This window comes from Phaseolus vulgaris, chromosome 10, assembly GCF_051622355.1.
Source record: "Phaseolus vulgaris cultivar YP4 chromosome 10, ASM5162235v1, whole genome shotgun sequence".
Classification (NCBI taxonomy): Eukaryota; Viridiplantae; Streptophyta; class Magnoliopsida; order Fabales; family Fabaceae; genus Phaseolus; species Phaseolus vulgaris.
The window spans coordinates 14,357,666-14,375,675 of NC_143507.1; the positions used below are offsets into that span (position 1 = coordinate 14,357,666).

Here is an 18,010-nt window from a genome sequence, read left to right on the forward strand (position 1 = left end):
ATTCTCCAACGCTCAAGTTAGTAAGAATACAAATGATTTCGTATGTAAGTAAATAAATAATATGATAAGATTTTTTTCCTAAGATGATTGCGGTATTTATAGACTCTTGGGCTTAAGTAGAGGACCAATAAAGTGGTTACTTTGTCATAACCGTTTAGGCCACGTTTTTTCTTACGTGTGCCCTATTGTTAAGGTGACTTGACAATTACTTAGAAGTTAAGGTCGAGCATTGAGTACCACGGGTAGTTACTGTCAAGTTATAAGGTGAACTGTCATAATGCTTTAGCAGTTTTTATCTATTATTACATGCTATTTTATAAATTCCTATTATTTAAATATTGGATAATACAAAAAAAATTAGTAAAAAAAACTTAAATTTGATTACCAATTACTTTATCTCTAATACTTTTAACATACATTTTAATAAAGAAAAAATTATTAATACTAATATGCAACTAACGTTAATAAAATTATTAAAAAAATTAAATTTACACGTGACATACTTTCTTTAAAGTTAATTAAGTTAATCGCATGTTAAATTTATTATTTTTCTTAATAAACGCAAATAATAGTTAAAAACAAACACTTGTGTTTGGTTCAATTACTTAACTATTAATAGAATTTACATAAAACTAAAGAAGTTAAAATTTGTTGTTGTTTTTTCATTCTACTAAAAACAAAATAGGTTAATAATTTATTACACTTAAGCAAGCCACTGTATTACTCGACAAGCGAAGGTGACTTCCCATGAGTAGGCATGGTGGGAATTAAAGGCGTAAGTGTGGCAGGCAATCGAAGAAAAATGCTGAAATCCAATCCAAAACATGAAACATACAAAGATAGTGAGGGTTACTAAATTTTGTTCTCATCTCGATCAGCCACGATACCAATAATTCCCTTCCCTAGCCCAAAACTGTTACAGCAGTAAATGCACATTATGACTCTGAACTAACTTCCAAACTCCAATGATAATGCAAGACGTTGGGGGTATTGAAATAACATTTTGGAGGAAAAGAGATAAGAATGAAAATTAAAATATCTAACAATTTCCTGAAACAAAAAATAATAAAATGAGAATGAGATGTAAGCGATAATTACAGCTCTCCAAAAATCCATTGATTTCAAAAAACAAATTTAAAAGGGGCTTGTCCAAGATGGAAGGAACAGATTTGCAGCACCATGTTGATGCCAAGCATATAACCTTCTGAGTTACCACAGAAATGCATTGTTAGATTGAAGTCCGTCTTTTCTTTTGAGTAAATTCCCGTCTCAGGCTGAGTCCTAGAGCTGGCACACTGCCAAGTTTGAACGTTAACTTCCAATCTTATCAAGATTTTCAGAGACAGTTTTCATCCTTGGCCGAACCTCAGGGTCTCCTTCAGTGCAAGCCAAAGCTACATGAAACACCGCCAGCACCTCTTTCTTAACACGCACTTCTTGGAGCAGCGATGGATCAACCATCTCAGATAACGGGCTTTCTTGATCGAACCCTTTCCTCACCCACCTTACCAAGTCAGGGACTTCCATGGAAGTTGATGTGGTAGGAGATGATTCTGGTGACCTCCCAGTTAGTATTTCAAGCAACACAACTCCAAATGAGTACACGTCCCATTTCTGGGTGGGCCTGCAGCCAGGGACACCAGCCTCAGGGGCTTTGTAATTGTTGGTTCTCTCTTTCTGTGAAGACTTCATGTAAGGAAGAGCTCCACCCATGAATCCACCGGTGGAGGGGTTGTTGCCGGTGATGCTGATCAGACGGTTTAGGCCGAAGTCGGAAATGTAGGGTTGGAAGTTGTTGTCAAGTAGGATGTTGGAGGGTTTGATGTCAGCATGGACGAACTTTCTTGGACTGCATTCGTGGAGATACGCCAAGCCCCTCGCTGTTCCTTTTGCGATTTTCAGCCTGGTGGACCATGAAAGATTTGTAGATGGTTGCCCATTTCTCCCTGCAGCACAGTCAAATTGAGTGCAGTGTAAAGCATTAACTTTAGTAATGGAGAAATTATTCGTAACATTTAGTACAGAATGCAAATGCAGATAATGATATAGAGTACCTTTTGTTGCAACTACAAATTTATGTTGACTTTAACAAGACACGACACTTTCATTCACTGATTAACAAACACATTTTATTGACTAAAAAATTTACCGCAGTATACGAGCGAGTATAAGTTGGTAAGAAGTGGAACAGTTTTCTGATTTTAATTTATGCCAACTATAAAGAACGTGTTTGATGAGTGTATTACAGAATGTAATCCTAGTATATTTCCTTCTAATGATATTATGCCCGAGACAGAGGTGCGGTGGAAGCAAGGAAAATGTAAGAAACCAATTCTAGTGGGACAGATGTAGAGACTATGCTTCATAATGGAGAAAGTTTAACCTAAAAGTTAAATCAAACAAATCAAGAAACAAAAAGAACCCATTTTCAAAAAGAAGTTCTACTTTTTTCCGGAATGGAAGTCACAAACGTGAGTGCTCCCTTCTTTTTGGCCTACAAACTTAAGATATTTAAAAGGAAACTAGTTTTTCAAACATTTGGATTTAGTGAGTAACAAAAGAAAGGGAACAAAAGGAGATCAAATCCATGTACTCAAAAGTCTTGGGAAAGAAGGAAAGCAAAGATTTTAAAGGCAAAGAACATTGCAGTTGAGAAGGAAAGAGGATTGGAAGAGTGAAACTTCAACTTTGATAAACAAGTTTTGTTTTGTTAGTGATTAAACCTCAGACAACAGGGTTTTGGTCCCCACCAAGAGAGTGCGTCTTGCCATCTCATCTCCCAGACACATGCTGAACGAACGGAGTTGTCTTTAGTTCTAGGCTTTTAGCAGGTGGCATATCACCCCAACGTCATCGACGACACAACAGACAAAGTGTCCAAATCCAATTTCCCTCTAACTTTCTAAGCAAGGATATCTAATATAGTTGCTCTTGCTCAGTCTCTTTTCAGTACATAACTTGAGACGAGTTTCAACTCATTCTTTTGGTCATAATACGAATCACATTCCGAACAAACACAAATAATCTGCAGCCAGTATAGTGAAAATCCATGTTTTTTTTTCTCATAGAAGATTTCTTTAAGAAAACTTTCTATCTTTATAGCTACCAATTTTTTTAAAATATAACTCAAATATAAAATTACTAATACTTACTATCTCATGAAAAAAGTTGTGATGAATTATACAAATTCATTTCACGAGTCATAATATAATGAGTATATATATTTTGAGAAATGAATGTAGAGTATATACCATATAGAAATGTAAGAGATTTCAAAAAAAGAAAAAGTTGCACAGAACTCAAGTCCTACTTAATAAATCCCAGCACGAGCACCAGCTTAAACTATACTGATAAATAAACTTTCCCTTTAAGCAAAGAAATTAAGACTAATTTACAAGTCACATGGACAATAAAGTACAAAACTACTATATGTGTATGTGATGGCTTCCGTTATTATATTATTAATCCATCACTCATTCAGTCATGATTAGTCATTTTTAACCCTTAGAGGTCATGCATGAAGTTCAAAATACCCACCAACCATTAATTAATGTTTTGTCTCTTTAAACCTTCTCTCTGTTCTCTATCAATATCACTCCGATTCAGATCACTTCAATTCAATGCATGAACAAAATAACCCAAAACATCAATTAAATGCATCAATAGAACAACCCAAAACAGTCTAACAAAAAAAGTGAAACAAACCGAAAGAACTAACCCCTAAATGAAACAAACCCAGAGAACTAACCTCTAAGGGCATGTGTCAGATTGCCATTGGAGATGAAATCACTGATGAGAAGTTTCTCATCATGTGCCCAATAGTAAGCCCTCAACCTTACAACATTAGGGTGCTTGACCTTCCCAATGGCCATAACCTCTGCAGCAAACTCCTTATACCTCTGTTCCCCTCCCTCCCCCAGCCTCCTTACAGCCACAGGCACCCCATTCCCCAACACCACCTTATACACAATCCCCAACCCACTCTTCCCCAACACATAAGCAGAGGCCCTCAACAACTCATCAAGTTCAAAACTCAATCCCTTATCAATCCTCACCAATTCCCCTTCCCCCTCACCCTCTCCCTCAGCCCCCTCCACCTCATAATCTTCATCATCATCACTTTTGTCCCCAGTAACACATGGGAATCCACCACACACACACACACTCCCTTTCTCTTCGCCAAACTTTCTTCTCCTAATGCAACTACAACCATTCTCATTATCTTTGTTCTTCCAATAGACATAAACAATCACAAGCCCAATGAAGGCCACAACAGCAGCATCAGCCGCGGAGATCAAAATAATTAAACCGGGGCTCAACCCCTTTGGCCGGTTAACCGGTTTGTTTTGATCCGAACCAGGAGAAAAATCCCGGTCGGAACCGGAACATGATTTTCTAAGAGGAAACCCACATAGGTTAGGATTTCCAAGGAACGCCGTGGGACCTTGGTTTGAAAACGACCCCGTTTGGGGAATTTCGCCGCTGAGATTGTTGCTTTTGAAATCGAAGCTCACCGTCGCCGGTAATTTTCCCAGCGACGCCGGAATCTTACCGGAGAGATGGTTGAAGGAGAGGTTGAGCGTGCCAGAGAGGGAAACTAGGGTTCCGATTTCGTCAGGGATTGAACCGGTTAACTCGTTCGCGGAGAGGTCGAGTTGGAGGAGGTTCTGAAGTTCCGGCCACACACCGGCGGGAATCTCGCCCGAGAATCTGTTGCCGGCGACGATGAGGCGCTGGAGGTTCTTGCAGTTTCCGAGGTGGTCGGGGATGTGGCCGGAGAATGCGTTTTCGGAGAGGTCGAGATTTTGGAGGCGCGGTAGGGTACAGAGGGACCGGGGTATGGGGCCGGAGAGGTTGTTGCGGTGGAGGAACAGGCTGTGGAGTGCGGTGGCGTTGCCGAGCTGCGCCGGGAGGACGCCGGAGAAGGCATTGTCGTGGAGGTTGAGTCGGCGGAGGAACCGCAGCGTGCCGAGCTCCGATGGAAGGTAGCCGGAGATGAATTTTCCGGCGAGGGAGATTCCTACCACGCGGGGATCCTCCTCGCCGGAGATATTGGCACAAACGATTCCTGACCAGGCGCAGGGCGTGACGTCGCCGTCGTTCCAGTCGGAGAAGGCGGAGGAGGGCTGGTCGACGGCGGACTTTAGAGCGAGAAGCGCGAGGCCGTCAGAGGAGAGAGAAAGCGCGGGAATGAAACTGAACAAAACTTGGAATATGAGAAGCAGAAAGTCAAAGAGAAACAGAGAATGTGGCATGTTTGTTTTAAAGAGAATGGTGATGGGAACGACGCCGTTTTGGAAGAGGAATGTAAGAACCGAGGACGATGGCGTATGGTGTTGTTGTGAGAGAGATGAGTGTGTGAAATGGTTGTGTTATGTTCTATGTTGGTTGTTTATGAGAGAATGGGAAAGATGGGTTGGTGCATTTATGAGAAGAAGGGTTTGTTTTTAATTTGGTGGGGTCTATCTCCCGCCAAAACATTTGTGTGAGACTTCCTAACCGAAGGCTGGAAGAGACAAAGAGTGAAGTGTAATGTAAGAAAAACAAGACAGAGAAAGAATAGAATGTTTTTTGTTTTTGTTCTTCTTCTTCTTCGCTTCGTTTCACGCATGCAATGCAACTTCAAATCATACTTCACTTTGTCTTATTACTTCTTCATTTTCTTTTCACAGTTTACGCTGGTTTTTCCTTTCTTATGTAAGATTGTCCAAATGGGTACATGTAATTTTATGTTTAAGAGCTTCTGCACTATGAAGATGCATAGTGGATTTTCTACTTCATGGTCACTATATAGTTTTTTATATTATCATATTATTTTACTATTTAAGCAACTATAAAAATCATCACTCAACATTATGTCTTGTTTGGTTTAGTGGAGGCAGTTTAGGAAATTGAAGCAGCGTGTTTAATAGAGGAAAAAAAATGAAGAAATCATTTTATAAAATATATTCATTATTTTATTCTATTTTACTTATTTTTACTCATCTTTCCATTAGGGAGCATAGCATGTCAAAATGAGTACATGGGATAGTTATATTTTATTTCTCTTATCTAATCATATATTTTTATTACCAGCCCTTTACATTTATAAATTACAATATTTAATTTTTTTAAAAATATAAACTCAAATAAAAAAGTTTAAGATATAATCTAAATAGAATTACTTTATTAAATGTTAGAATAAATAAAACTATTTTTTCTAAAAAAAAAAGCAAATTCAAATAACTTGTATTATGAATTATATGTTTCAATAAAATTAATATTTTTAAAGTACTTTAATTCCATAAATATAAATATATAAGATAATTCTAAAAAAATATTATTAATGTTTTTTCATTAATAAATTTATTTTTACTTGATTATAAAAAATGTTGAGATAAAAATCACAAATAATAATGAGTAGTATATATTTGCCGATATAAATATCATAATATACTCTAACCCATTAATAAGACGTAACTAAATTACTTGTTGGCAATGGAAGTGTTTTTTTTTGTATGGTTCTTATTCTCAATCTCTCCTTAACTATGATCAAATTACATAATATTAAAATAGTTTTTCTCTATTTTTCATTTGTAATTTATTTCTATTTTAGGAGGTAGCTGAAAAATCACTTTATTTTTTAACGTATTTTTTGTTTATCTTTTATTTATTCTGTTTCTCTTTTCAAATCGAAACAGGACATTAAAGTTTTTCAAATGAGTCTCACAATTTACTTTAAAAGGCTTTTCATAATGTATGAAAGAACAAGTACGAAAGCTGCTTAATCGAGCAAATCATTACTTCTTCAATTGCTCTCTAACAACTGCACAAATTTTACATACGTTGCGAATTTGAAAAATAAAAAAGTGGAGGCTACTGCCGTTAAAAATGCCCCCACAAATGCATTTTGAAAATGGCATTAATTAAGGGTTTCACGACAAAATAATTACGTCTTTAAATTGAAACCTGGCTAGCAGATTGTTTATAAAATTAGATTGGAAATTATAAATAATAAATATTTTTCGTTTTAAAAATTAATTTTTAATTTTTTAATTTCCGCTTTAATTAAATGAAAAATATCATTATTTATTTTTCGTATCTATTTTTCTTTTCTCTTCTACAAAAATCACAATATAGTACTACTAGTAGTTCCGAACCACGTGGTGGACATGAATATTACATCAACTAGTTTACAATGAATTGTATATTAAATAAAAAATAGTATTACAATTTAGAAGGTCAAATATTTTGTCAAGTATGCATTACGAGCTCATTTTTAAGATGAATAATGTTTTCATGTTTGTTTACTTTATTTTCAATAAAATAGTATTATTGGATCATAATTTTCCCAAGAAAAAAAGGCTTTGTATATAAATCCCACTGTTTTCTGTGAATTCATTATTTAATTTATATTTTTATTTGTTTTCACTACTCTCTCGTTCATATAGAAGGGAGAGCATGTAAATGAGGTAATCAAGTTTCATTTGCTTTCTTATATTTGTGAAGAAAGAAAAAGAAATGTGTAAAGTTCATTATATTTTGATAATCAAACATTACTCATACCTCAAAATTAGTAGATAATCAAGACTAGGTAAAATGGGTAATATCATTTTATGCCTTTTCACGTAATTATTATTTTTATTATTTTTTCCTTAATTTTTTTATTTATGATTATTATTTATAAATATGATTAATGTTATTAACAAATTGTTCGAAATAAATTTAGGTCCCTCTAAAAGAATAAAGAACTTTTAAATATTACGCGAAACAAACTTTGTCATTATTATTATTTTTATGATTACTATTTTTTTATGATTATAATTATTAATAATATTTCTGTCAAAAATAAAAATAATATTAATAATAATTTAATAAAACTAATAATAATATTATTAACATTAAAAACAATATTAAAAATAATAATCATATTAATAATATTAACAAAATTAAAATATTATTGATATTAATTACCATATTAGTAATATTTATTCACATTTAGCATACTATAATTAATAAATTAATCAAAATATTATAAATAAAAAAAATATTATTAATATTACGTTGATAAATTTACCTATCATCAGAAAAATGTATCAATAGCATATATATGTAGATAATATTAGTGGATCCATTTTTATAGGTAATATCCACATATAAATACTTATTCACCGGGTAATATCTACGGATCTATATTCATAAATAAATTACTCACAAATGCATATCCATAGATAATTCATGAATTTATATTTGTAGGTAAATTTATCCACAAATGTATATTCGCAGATAATATTTAAATTATTAATAATATTAAATTATTGGTTAGGGGTGTTTAGGATCTCGGTCGAAGCATCTAGGTATGCTCAACTCGGTCTTGGACAAGTGTAGGCCTAAAAGGCAGGTTGTGAGCTCAACCCAGACACGAGTGGTCAGCTCAGAAAATATAATTAAAATAGAGAGAACATTTATTTTGGGTATAATACATATGTTAATTAAATACAAATAAAAGTTGTTGAAAATAATGTGGTTAGCACCCGAGAATAAAGGTGCACATGCATAAAATGTTTTGTTGTTAAGCACCCGAGAATAAAGGTGCACGTAAGCAATATGTTTTTCTGTTATGATTATATGTTTTTTGTTGAGATTATACTCTCTCTGCTGAAGTCTTGCTCTGTTAAGATTGGAGAAAACTTTTGAAGGGATATCTATAAAAGGGGCTTGAGACCCAAGTAAAGGTATGTTGTTTCTGAATACTTGATACTGAAACTGATTTGATATTTTGAATGTTTTCACTGACTTGATCGTCGGAGTGTGATCAATAGGTAAAGCCCCCTTTGTCCCAATGGAGCGGCATCTCGGAGCACTAATTGGAGACAAATCAGAAGAGGAGTTTGCCCATCCAATCCGTCTGAGGTCAACCGGCGAGAACTTTGGCCCCACCGTGGGGCCCGATAAAACCTGATCCCATCCACATTTCCGACTAATCCTTCCGACGTGATGAGAAACACAAGGCAAGGCCTATTGGGATCGGAAGGAAGCGATGCCCCCAACTTACAAAAACTCATGGAGGCCATGAGGGCCCTTCAAGAGGCAAACGAAGAATACCGAAGAGAGCAAGAGCGAATCCAAGAAGAAGTCAAGGACGAGCAGGAGCGACTACGAATAGAAGCCCGAGTTGAGCAAGAGCTCCTTCAAGATCGTCTGATGGCAGAAATCGATGCCTCCCGAATAGCTATGGAGGAACACGCGTAAACTAATGAGGAATTACGGAAGAGCCTGCATCGACATGGCTGATGTTCCACCAGGGAACGTTCTCCGAACTTGTCAACGAGAGATGACCCCATGCCATTCTTGCAACAAATCATGGATGAGCCCGTGCCACCTCATTATATCACACCTAAAATTGCCCTTTTCTCTGACATACAAGATCCTGAAAAATCATCTCACGACATTCAGGGCTCAAACGATCATCTCTGGAGGATCGGGTGCCATCTTATGTAAGATGCTCATGGTACTTTTATAGGTACAATCCTACAATGGTTTAGTGGAATTCTGGATGGTCACATCACCTTTTTTCCCCAATTCTCTAGGAGATGGATTAGTCTGCATGTGTGTGATAGTAGTTGTTATATTTGAGCTAGTTGAAGTTTGCTATATGATAAGTTAAGTAGCGAGCACCCGTGAATAAAGGTGCACAAGACTCTCTTTTGTTGTTAGCACCATGAGTAAAGGTGTCGTAGGCAGAATATTTTTCTGTTATATATGTTTTCAATTGAGATTATATTCTCGTAAGCCTCTTCGTCTAGTTAAGCTCGGCTCGAGACTGAGGGGCTTGTGTACTTGACAGGAATGCTTTAGACCTCAGTCCAAGTATTTGGGGGAGGTCCGCTTGACGTTTGGGATATAGAGGTGGGTCGGGAGCTCGGCCCAGATAGGGGTCGGCTTAGGAAAGGTAATTAAGATAAAAGATAAAAATATATTTTATCTGTTGTGATATTATTTTGAAGATGAAAAATATAACTGTTACTGCTTAAATTTGTTATCATATTATTCTGAAGATAAAGAAATATTTTATCTCTTGTGATAATATGTAAGTTAGTTATATATTAATTAATACATGTTAGTTACATATTAATTAATAGTTCTTGAGAATAAAATAGGAGCAACTGAGAATAATGGTGCACATGTTAAACAAAAGGTTTTCCTGCTGTTAGCACCTGAAGATAAGTGGTGCTCGTGAGCATGTGGTTTTCTGTTATTACTTTATGCTTTCAGTAGAGATTATATTCTCGTGAGTGAAAGTTGTTAGAGGAATAACTATAAAAAAGGCTTGAGACCCCTGGTAAAGAGAGGTGGTTTTTACTAAACCTGATTATTATTTAGTATGCTCTCACTAACTTGATCGTCGAAGTGTGATCAACAGGTAGAGCCCTCTCTGTCTCAACAGAGCGTTCTTCTAGTGCGTTAGGAGGAGACAAACTACAAACAGAGCTTGCCCATCCAATCAACCCGAGGTCAACCGGCAAGAACAATTATCTATTGACAGATAAGACGACCTGTCTCGGTAAGATTATCCAAGTAGGCCCCCTGTGTGTAAATTGATTATCTATTGACGGATAAGATGACCTGTCTCGGTAAGATTATTCGAGTAGGCGCCCGTGTGTAAATTGATTATCTATTGTCAAGTAAGACGACCTAGCTCGGTGTCAGTACGACTACCTGAGTACGGGTGCTCTGTAGTTTAATTTGTTATGGTTAAGGTTTTTTATTTGAGGCAAGGTAAGACGACAAAACTCGGCGCAAGAACGAGTTATAGGTGCTTTGCAAGAAGATGTCATGGTTAAGTTGTTTCGGTGGTAAGTCGGGCTATCTCGGTGAGTGAATGATTAGATGATCAGCCGAGTAGGTGCTTTGTGAAACAAAGCTTGGTGTGGTCAAGATATATGCCCCCAAGCCAAGTTTGCGAGATACACCTATGCAAGTCGAGAGTGAGCATAGGCTTGTCGTAGCTATGGGTGTATAGTTCATCAAAAGGTTAGTTCTTTGTTAGTTGAGGACTCCACAGTTTTTTCATGCTTAAATTTTGCCTAAGTTGCATTCTTGTCATTTTTATTACTTTATGCTTAAGAGGTAGAGATGTGTTAATCCACATGTGTGTGATAATAGTTGTTATTTTTGAGCTAGTTGAAGTTTGTTATATGATAAGTTAAGTAGTGAGCACCCGTGAATAAAGGTGCAGGAGACTCTCTTCTGTTGTTAGTACCGTGACTAAAGTTGCCCGTAAGCAGAATATTTTTTTGTTATATATGTTTTCAATTGAGATTATATTCTCGTAAGCCTCTTCTCCTAGTCAAGCTCGACTCGAGCCTGGGGGGCTTGTGTACTAGACAAGAATGCTCGAGACCTCGGTCCAGGTATTTGGGGGTGGTCCGCTTGACATTTGGGCTCTAGAGGTGGGTCGGGAGCTCGACCTAGGTAGGGGTTGGCCCAGGAAAGGTAATTAAGATAAAAGATAAAGAGATATTTTATCTGTTGTGATATTATTTTGAAGATGAAAAATATAATTGTTATTGTTTAAATATGTTATCATATTATTTTGAAGATAAAGAGATATTTTATCTGTTGTGATATTATTCTGAAGATGAAAGATATAATTTTTATTTTTTAAATCTGTTATGATATTATTCTGAAGATGAAAGATATAATTGTTATTGTTTAAATTTGTTATCATATTATTTTGAAGATAAAGAGATATTTTATCTCTTGTGATAATATGCAAGTTAGTTATATATTAATTAATACATGTTAGTTACATATTAATTAATAGTTCTTGACAATAAAAGATGAGCACCTGAGAATAATGATGCACATGTTAAACAAAATGTTTTCCTACTGTTAGCACCTGAAGATAAGTGGTGTCCATTAGCAGGTGATTTTTCTGTTACGATTAAATGCTCTTTTGTTGAGATTACATTATTGATAGAAAAAAATTCTTGGAGGGATATCTATAAAAGGGGCTTGAGACCTCCGGTGAAGGTGTGCTGTTTCTGAATACTAAGACTGAAACTGATTTGATATCTTCAGTGCTCTCACTGACTTGATCGTCAGAGTGTAATCGACAGGTAGAGCCTCCTCTGTCCAACGAAACCGAGACTTGCCAGAGAAGACATATCAGAAGTGGAGCTCACCATCCAGTCCACTCGACGTCAACCGACGAGAACAAGAACGATTTATTTCCAAAATTTTGTTAATTTTAGGATTCTAGGGGAAAATGGAGATGAAAAGGTTGAAAGAGAATAGATAAGATGAAAAGGGAACGTTTAAACATTCAAAACTTTCTCAAAACTCGTCCAAACTCGCTCAAGTCAGATCACTCCACAGAAACTGGCCCAAGGCTCACCCAAGTGAATTCACTATAGAGAAGTTAGGCTTTTTTTCGTCAAACTCGCCCAAGCAAGCTATAACTCGCCTAGGCCATAAGTCACTTAGCTCAAGCCCAACTAGGTTAAATATGAGGCACGAGGCATAACCCTAGACATCATTATGAGAGTATAAGGAGATAAAAAATCCTAGAGGATGTATTCGTCAAGGAAAAACATCCTATTTCTTCTTTTCTTGCTTTCCATGCTTGTAATGGCCAACATGAGTGACCAATTTCACCCTTTGGAGTTGGGAGTAATTTGTTCAAACTCTTGTGTATTGAGGTGATATTTAAACGTATATTTTGATCTTGATTGATGATTGGTATTGTCATTTTATTCTTAATGCTTATTTTATCATGATTTTAATCCTTAGATTTGACTGAAAAGTACTTCTAAGCATCTAACAAAAATGATAATGCTTAACACATTTGAATTCTAGGAATAGATTTGAAATGTTAATTACTATCAATATTTGTTCGTAACAATAAAACGTTTTTATAAATATGCGAGGAATCAAAACTATCTTAATAATTTTATATGTGAATAATCGATATAATAAATTTTCTATGGGCATCAATATCAATCAAAGATAGAATGTTACATGATTTTCAAAATACAAAAGATTGAGAAGGATGAATCCCAATCTCAATTTTCCCAATTGAGTCAAATAACTTTTTACTGTGCTTTATTTACATTATTGCAATTTCATACCCAACAAACTTTTACTTATTGTTTTCTATTTAGTGAAAATTATACTTGAGAATTCAATTGTTTCTTATAGGTTCGATATCTATCTTTAAGGACAAATTTATTACTTCTGACACGATACGCCTGCCATAAAATATTCTTTACATACACAGCCAACCATACTTGCCTCTTTTTAATGCTTGACTTTTTTGAGTTGGCACTAACATCTCCATGTGAAGTTAATATTCTTTCCTCATTGTGTTTATGGTGGTGGTCTTAGAGTTAGATAATGTCAGAGATCCACTCAAGCCCTTTTCATCAGGTAGGCTCCTGAAACATCCCTACTTCTTGTATTTGGTTTATGACATTGTACATAGTATCTCTCTGTCTTCTTCTTTTTAAGTTGCTTTATATAGGCTATGAAGAAAATGATTGTTGTGAATCTATTTCTACCTGTTTAATCAGCTTCAGTTTTTTATGTGTACTTTCTTCTGATGATGAGCTTGCATTTGAATGATGCATTAAATGCACTTGATGCAGTAATAAATTATCTTTCCCTCTTTACATGATGTCCCAAAAGTTGGATATACTTATCTTCTTCTTGGGTTGTGTTCTTTTCTTGATTTATTTTAATATGTAGTGTCATACAAAGTAGGTAGTTCTTCTAGAGTTGTTAATGCTCAGTGTTAGGAATTTGAAGAAGAAAAAAAGTTTTAGCTCGAGCTCCAAAAGATATTTTATGTTGATTTTAGCTTGCGTTTGGACGAAACTCTTTGACAGACGAAAATACTAGATATTACCTATAACATAGAATAAACATGTATCTTTTTTTGAAGTACGAGGTTAGCTTATCCTTATGTGATTATCGTTTGGGCATGTTCATGTTCTTTCACATGAAAGAAATGAGATTACAATGTTATATCGTCTGTTAGATAAAACACTTGCATCTTTTAATGATCTGTTGCTAAATTTAACTATTGTTTATCAAATAAAAAGATTAAAATTCCTAAATTATAAGTAGAATTATAATTATTTTATCAATTAAAGTCTATAAATGTTTATCTTTTTGTATGAAATATTACTGAATTATGACACTTATCAACTCCCGCTAACCTAAAATCTTGTTTGTTCTCAAGTAAAGTAAATGAATATAAATAAATCATATTTCAGTTCAAATATAAAAAATAACTTTATTTACTTCAAAAAAATTAAATTAGAAACTTATGGTCTTTCCATTTTCAACTACATCAAGATATAGAAATGATCAACTTCCAAGATAACAACTGAAGTAATGACAATGACAATTTATTAAGGAATTTCTTCTCATATTCTCATAGGTAAGTGTTTCTCTCTATTTTCACTAAATCATAACAAATCACAGTTGTTTTTCATTTCATCTTCATATCACAATCATATTTAAAACATGAATTTTAATATCTTTTGCGGGATTATAATGAGGTTGGGCTTCCAAAACATATTTGTTTTTTAGATAATAAAATGCACATTTAAAAGAAGAAGAACATACCTACAATCCAAATACAATACATATGTGTTATCTAATCACCAGTTTCTTTGACTTTAATAATTTCCCCTATTTTCTTTACTTATTCCTGATTTCAGCAAGAACTCTCTATTTTTTATTTTTCTTTTCTTTTCTTTTTCTCTCTCTCTCTCTCTCTTTTTCTTTTTTCTCTCTTTTTTTTATTTTTTTTTTCAATCAAGATAATAGAAATAGATTATTCCTATTTTCAACCAAATGAATCATTTAAATTTAAAATATTCAAAACAACTAAAACAACCATCCCTTTTTTATATATAAATTGCATCTATGTTCTCCTTCCATAAACATGCTAATAGGTAGGAAAATATATCGGCTAAGAAAATATATCGGCTAAGGTTCAGGTTGCAATAATAATAACAGTAAGCATTCTTGGCTAAAAAATGGCTATCCCAAAGATATAATCAATTTAAATAAGGCCATGGGTTTTGAATTAATACAAATGCCTTAATCATTTTATGGTCTTTTATGATGTAATATAAAATAAAAAATCAAGCAACTACATCTGTCAATTTAGTAGTGAAACTCTCAAACTGTTTAAGATTCACACAAACTCACTTGACTTAATTAGTTTAATTCCTTATTGCTTGTCATTCTCTATTCCAACTAATCTACGTGTTAAATTTTCATGTACCAATATTAAAAAAAATTGAATAAGGATTCAACACATTTTCTTTTCCAACCCGTGTCTATATCATTTCACTTGACTTAATTAGTTTAATTCCTTATTGCTTGTCATTCTCTGTTCCAACTAATCATCCTCTTAAATTTTCATGTACCACAATCTCAACTAAATTTGAATATGCATTCAACACATTTTCTTTTCCTACCTGTGTTTATATCATTTCACTGTTATAATCTTTAAACACAAAGTCTGATTAATAATTTCCCCACAATTCAAATTAATATTTTAGTTCTCACAATAATGTTTAACAACAAAATAAAACTAGAAAAACAACTCAACAAATAAAATAAAACTAAAAATTTAAGCAAATCAAACAACTAAAAGAATAAGAAAATTAAAAAAATTGAAAGGAAATAACTAGAAAGATAAAACCGTGTTTTGTGCTCAATCATCTCTTCTTAGCAACTCATCCAACTCTATGTTAAAATCCTCATCTACATCATTAGATGGTTCTTCTTCATCTGCTGGACTTGGCCCTCTAGAAAAAATAATATATGTTCCCAGGTCATGCAACATACGATCCAAACTGTTATGGGGTTATCAAACACAGTTTCACCACACAACATACAACTTAAACAAACAAAAAAACAAACACACAAAAACAAAACATAGTAATTAAAATATTTGGTTGCGTCTTAGGAAGCTCTTGTTTAACATAATATAGCTTGATGTCTATTTCTTTATAGCTCGTTCAAAAAAATCAATGTGATGAGCCTTTCGATTTCACCACCTAAATAAGGTTTAGCCTTTAACCATTTACTAAGCTTTTGTATGACACTAGGTCCTCCAACTCCACTACTACATAGGATTTACCAAGTGCTATTTTAGGTGTGGTTGTCCTTCCTCAACCATGTTACTTTCTTCTTTGATTATATCAATGTGAGGGATAGACGTAGTTGAAAAATATTTTCTAATTTCTCCTTACTTTTGTTTTCTTTTCTTACTTCTATTCCTCCGAATTGTTTTCTCAATTTCTCAATTAAACTGTAATTGAGATATAGAAACATGTCTTCTTAATATCATAAGATAAGTCAAGTAAGGATTAATATAAGGAGCTAATAAATAATATATATATATATATATATATATATATATATTAAAAGTAAAAATAAGAATAAAAGAAAAACAAAAAATATAATTAAAGTTAGTTAACTAAATAAAACAAAATCAAAAAAATAAAAATAAGAATACAAAATAAAAAATAAAAACAAGTTAAGAATAATAAAAAATAAGAAATAATTAAGAAGAATAAAAAAAATAGGAAATATATTTAAAAAAAAAACAAAAGCTTCGTAAAATAAATGTTAGAATATATGGCCTTAAACAAGAGGGGGGTGAATTGTTTTTAAAGGATTTTCGCAAACTTTGAGTGCATAATGAAAATCAATGCTGAATTACAGAGAAAAGAATCAAGGAAACAAATACCCAAAACCGTTTTAAGATGATATCAGAAAAACAATCGGTTGTTTTGTCGAAACAATCAGTTGTTTTTATCAGCAGTTTATAAAAACAACTTAAAAACATCATTTAAAGAGTTAAAGGTAAGAGATAAGCACGCAAGCAATTTATACTGGTTCACTCTTACACCAAGAGCTACATCCAGTCCCCAGAAACCATTGGGTATTCCACTGTGCAATCAAAACCAGATTACACACACCACACACCAAAGTAGTGACCTTGAACTCCTCAAGAAACACACTACCTTTGGTAAACCACACCAAGAATGTTGATCTTGAACCCCTCAAGAACACACAACACTCCTTGGCAACACAACTACAAAAATACAATAATCAAGGAAGAAGGGAATAGAATACACCTGGGTGTTACAAAGCTTAAAGTTCAGAATTACAACCCAATCCTATTCCACACACTTAAGAATGATCCAAAGCTCTTTCAAATCTTGGAAAAACTGTTTTGATAAACTCTTTCTGTTACTTCAAGATTAGGAGCGTAAAACCACCTTTATATAGACCATCCAAGTGGTCAAAAGCATTTAATAAAGGAGGCAAGTTAGTTAGGATCATTTAAAACATATTAAAACCGCTTAACAGAATTCTGTTAAGGTTTTTAGGAAAACTATCGGTTGTTTTGTCAAAATAATCGATTGTTTTGGTTTGACAACAAAGTCACCCAAGTTTTTCAAAACCTTTTCAAAAACTGCTAAGGTAAAACAACCTGTTGTTTTGAAAAACAACCTGTTGTTTTGAAAAACAACCTGTTGAAATTTTGACAGCTTTTTAGAAAACACATCTTTTTAAAAGGTTAAAGATTCAAATGAACTTGGATCATCTTAAGGAGTGAATTAACAAGTTTCAAACAACTAGACAACACACACATACCCAACAGCAAGGTCTTCAAGCTTTCCTCTTGGATTTGGAGACATCAAAACATCTTGTTCAACAATCTCCCCCTATTTGATGAAGACAAATCCCTGGTTTGTTTGTGTTGTTGGTTTTGAACTTGAAAGTTCCTGCAAAGCAGAATTTGTGCATATACAAAGCAAGTATACCAATAGGATACCAAGGCACATAAAACCAGTTTTCTGCATAAGTCTTTAAGCAGAAAAACCTGTCAAATAACCATAAAAACCAGTGCCAAAATGAGACTTGTGTGCAGCAGAACTATGGTGAATAAGAGCATGGCAACAACAGAATTTAAACCATGATAAAACCAGATAAC

At 34.0% G+C, this 18,010-nt stretch overlaps 1 protein-coding gene across 1 annotated transcript; it reads right to left on the reverse strand.

Annotated features, from left to right (window-relative positions):
- Window positions 1–825: 825 nt before the first annotated feature.
- LOC137819101 (receptor protein kinase-like protein ZAR1) lies at window positions 826–5,572 on the reverse strand. The gene is made up of 2 exons (XM_068622842.2): window positions 3,749–5,572; window positions 826–1,946 (listed from the first exon to the last, which is right to left on the reverse strand). The coding sequence occupies exons 1-2, from the start codon at window positions 5,253–5,255 to the stop codon at window positions 1,312–1,314; spliced, it is 2,142 nt and encodes a 713-aa protein (XP_068478943.1). The 5' UTR covers window positions 5,256–5,572; the 3' UTR covers window positions 826–1,311.
- Between the last annotated feature and the right edge of the window lie 12,438 nt (window positions 5,573–18,010).